The sequence below is a fragment of the Sphaeroforma arctica genome, assembly GCF_001186125.1.
Source record: "Sphaeroforma arctica JP610 unplaced genomic scaffold supercont1.3562, whole genome shotgun sequence".
Classification (NCBI taxonomy): domain Eukaryota; class Ichthyosporea; order Ichthyophonida; genus Sphaeroforma; species Sphaeroforma arctica.
Window position 1 is genome coordinate 1 of NW_014036996.1, and position 3303 is coordinate 3303.

Genomic DNA, 3303 nt, shown 5'->3' on the forward strand with positions numbered 1-3303 from the left:
TGTGTGTGTGTGTGTGTGTGTGTGTGTGTGGTATATTATATTATATATATATATATATATACCTAAAGAATATCTCCTCACTCAATCAAGAAACTCGCCACTCGTAATCTGAAGGCCCATCACATACCACTCGTTCCAGCTTCTCCGCTTTCTCTCTTTTGGCCAACTGGTAGATCGGGATGCCTGCGTACAGGAAGGATCCTGTAAACACCACAACAACAACGGTTGCTATGGCAAGTATGAACTTTATACCATACGCCCACAGTACACGCAGTGCTGAGATTAATGGAATGCGTTTAAACTTTGTCCCTACGAGTATATTCGAGGCGTATGTGTTGTATGAGAAGTACTTGGAGTGCCTCCTGCATGCGCTCGATGTGAAAGACCTTACTATATGTGCGGAGATGCGTGTCCTTCCCATAGATCCATGCAGATAAAGGTGCCGAAACAGTGGATTGGGTTTGGCGTGTGAGGTCACTGAGGTGTAGTTTTTTATCATTATTGGACGGCTAGATCGTTGTGTATTCGCCAATCTATTCGAATGTATGCTCATCAGTGGTCGTGTTGAATACGTCGCACGCGCAATAGCCGTCTTTAGTGCAGTTCTCTCACGCACAAGTGGCTCACATAAGAGTGTATACGTTCTCACATCTGCACACCGTCGCATGCTACTAATAGTACGATACTGTACTCGAGGTATTCTGTTAGATGTAGTGGTCCCTATACCGCTAAAGAAAATTATTCCATTCGTGTTATGTAATACGGTTTCACTTGTCTGTATATGACGCCTAAGGTGAGTTGTCTCACATGCCAAAGCTAGGGCTTGTAAGTTGAGCAAGTGCCTCCGCACGTGAGAGTAGTAGCCTGTTAGCATACTTCTGAATAGTAAATGTGGTAACTGGTTAATTATACAGTATACCCGTTCACACACCCTTGTATATTAACGGGGCGGTGCCGTCATGCTTGACGCTCCATGTGTATCTTCTTAGTCAGGTCTACTGTTTGGAGACGTACATACCACAATGATCGACGGGTATGATTTAGAAGAAGGCACGATGGCAGCTGAGACTGTTCAAATACAACTCAAAATCATAGCGCTCATGCAACCCTTTCTGAGAGGTTACTGCTAGTTTGTGCACGTTAGCTGCTCTGTATTAATATCTGTATTATTGAATAGTGGCGAGTTGTGGGGTAAGCTCATTACGTTGTGGTAGTCATCGTATACGTTCAACGACGGGTTAAGTTTTGCTATTTTTGTTGAACGTTAAAGCGTAAATAGAAGTGAGGTAGAGATGGCTAATGAAATGACTAAATATATGACGAAATAGCTAGACAATATACACAGCACAGCACCCTCGTCAACATACAGTAGTAACCGTTAAACGTTTTAATATTATTTATACGTTAAACCGTAAAACATAATGAGGTCGGTTCGGTTGAACAAGCGATAGTTTTTTCTTATAAAAATATAAAAGTTTTTAGCATCACCCGTACATAATCACTAGTCTATAAACAAAATCTAAATATTCATATTTGTAGTATGTACATACCGACAACGGCGCAGACTCGATCCGCACCACAGAGGTGGGTACGCTACTTAGTAGGTCAGCAAGCGAATACATGGCACATTCGATGGTATCAGTGTTTTGTCAGCACCGGCCCGAAATGACTCAGCGCATATCCTCCATCGTCGCCTCACTTGGCCCAAGCTTCAAACGGGAATTTACAGACCACTTCTTCCCATCGATCTTTCCCGAACCACTACAACGACTATGAGAGCCATACCATATGTTCATACTTTGTAACATACATACATTGTAACTTATCTTTTTTTCTTGGAATAAATAATATTGTCCCTATATGGCACCAGATGACAGGACTGCTCTGCACCCAGAAAATGGTACAGCCCTGCCCCAAGACGCCAGGCCAGGACAGCCCTGCCCTGTCCTGTTGAGAGCCCACTAATATCTTGCGGTTAGCTAACCTGCGGTGATTAGCTAACCTGCAGTTAAACCTGCGGTTAGAGGCTGTTGCAGAGGTCCGGCCAAAGGACCAGGCCTCACTTGGACACATGGACCATCCAAGGATAGGACTTTCCCTTTGAGCCATTTGTAGGGCCTGGCCTAGAGTCCAGGCCCTTTTGTACACTCCTTCGAATAGTTACCACCTACACGACATCATGGAAACGGGGTACGAGAGGGGCTCTCCTTGAGGCATTTAAGAACGCACAAATCGTGGGGTAGATGAGAGTTGGAGCCTTACATGGTTCCATAAAGTACTATCTTATTTCAAGGCTGAGAAATCAACATTGGATTACATCCGCGATAACTCTGAGCGATTGAAGATGTGGACTCCACAACTACAAATCGAACATATCTGCTCGCATGAGACGCAAGCCACTATCGACCCCGCGTTTCGTAAGCTAGCCCAAGGCCACAGTCGGAATATGACACAGCTCATGGAGAACCATCGGAGGGCACGGGAACGGTGCCAAACAGATGCTGATTTTCAACAGAACTTATTAAACCACTGTATTATACAATTGTTAAAAGAAGTTCTCAATGGGAGAACGTATGAATGTACCCTGCAAATACATCCGAAATGGCAACTGATGAAGACGCACGAACTTCTACAGCTATTAAGCCCCGACATTCCAGATGCACAGCAGCGCATCACGGCGGGTCTCCAGAACCGGAAGAATCGAGAGGGCCCATCGAGTAACGGAACTCGTGACTTCACCAATAGCCGCCAATATGTTCTTACATTGTATCATAAATACTTGCCATTTTTGAAATAAATAATATTATCCCTAACCCGTGTAGAAATACGGCCTCCGGTCAGTCTAAAATATCAAGATCAATTGAGATAATACATTGGTTTTTATTTGTATTTTAAATAATTTAATACAAGCTTAATTCACTTTGATGGCTCCAATAGCCTGAGTATTTGGTATGACTCATCTACTTGGACCTGTTTGAGACATTAGTAGATGTAGGATATTATAAACTAAATTTTATAATCTCCGAACTACTACTTATAGATTTTGGTCCTCCCGCCAATCTCCAAAATCCAATAAGTCTTTTTCTTTTTTAACTTTTCTTCAGATGGAACTTTATTTATATCAGCTAATGTATTAACGTGACTTACGTTATTATGTCTATCTACAAATTAGGCATGTGGTCATGAACACTTAGTACTTCTAGTGAAAATTATTCAATAAAGAACAGCTAGAGGTACGCCCTGTGTGATCGAGGATATTTAGGCACATAACAAGAGGCAGTCCCGATCATCCTTACACAAGCT

The 3303-nt window shown here is 42.7% G+C and overlaps 1 protein-coding gene across 1 annotated transcript; it reads right to left on the minus strand.

Annotated features, from left to right (window-relative positions):
• Positions 1-127: 127 nt before the first annotated feature.
• SARC_13661 (hypothetical protein) lies at positions 128-852 on the minus strand (the record flags this gene model as incomplete). The annotated part of the gene is made up of 1 exon (XM_014292209.1): positions 128-852. A coding segment is annotated over exon 1 (540 nt), but the record flags the coding sequence as incomplete, so codon positions are not given.
• Positions 853-3303: the final 2451 nt, after the last annotated feature.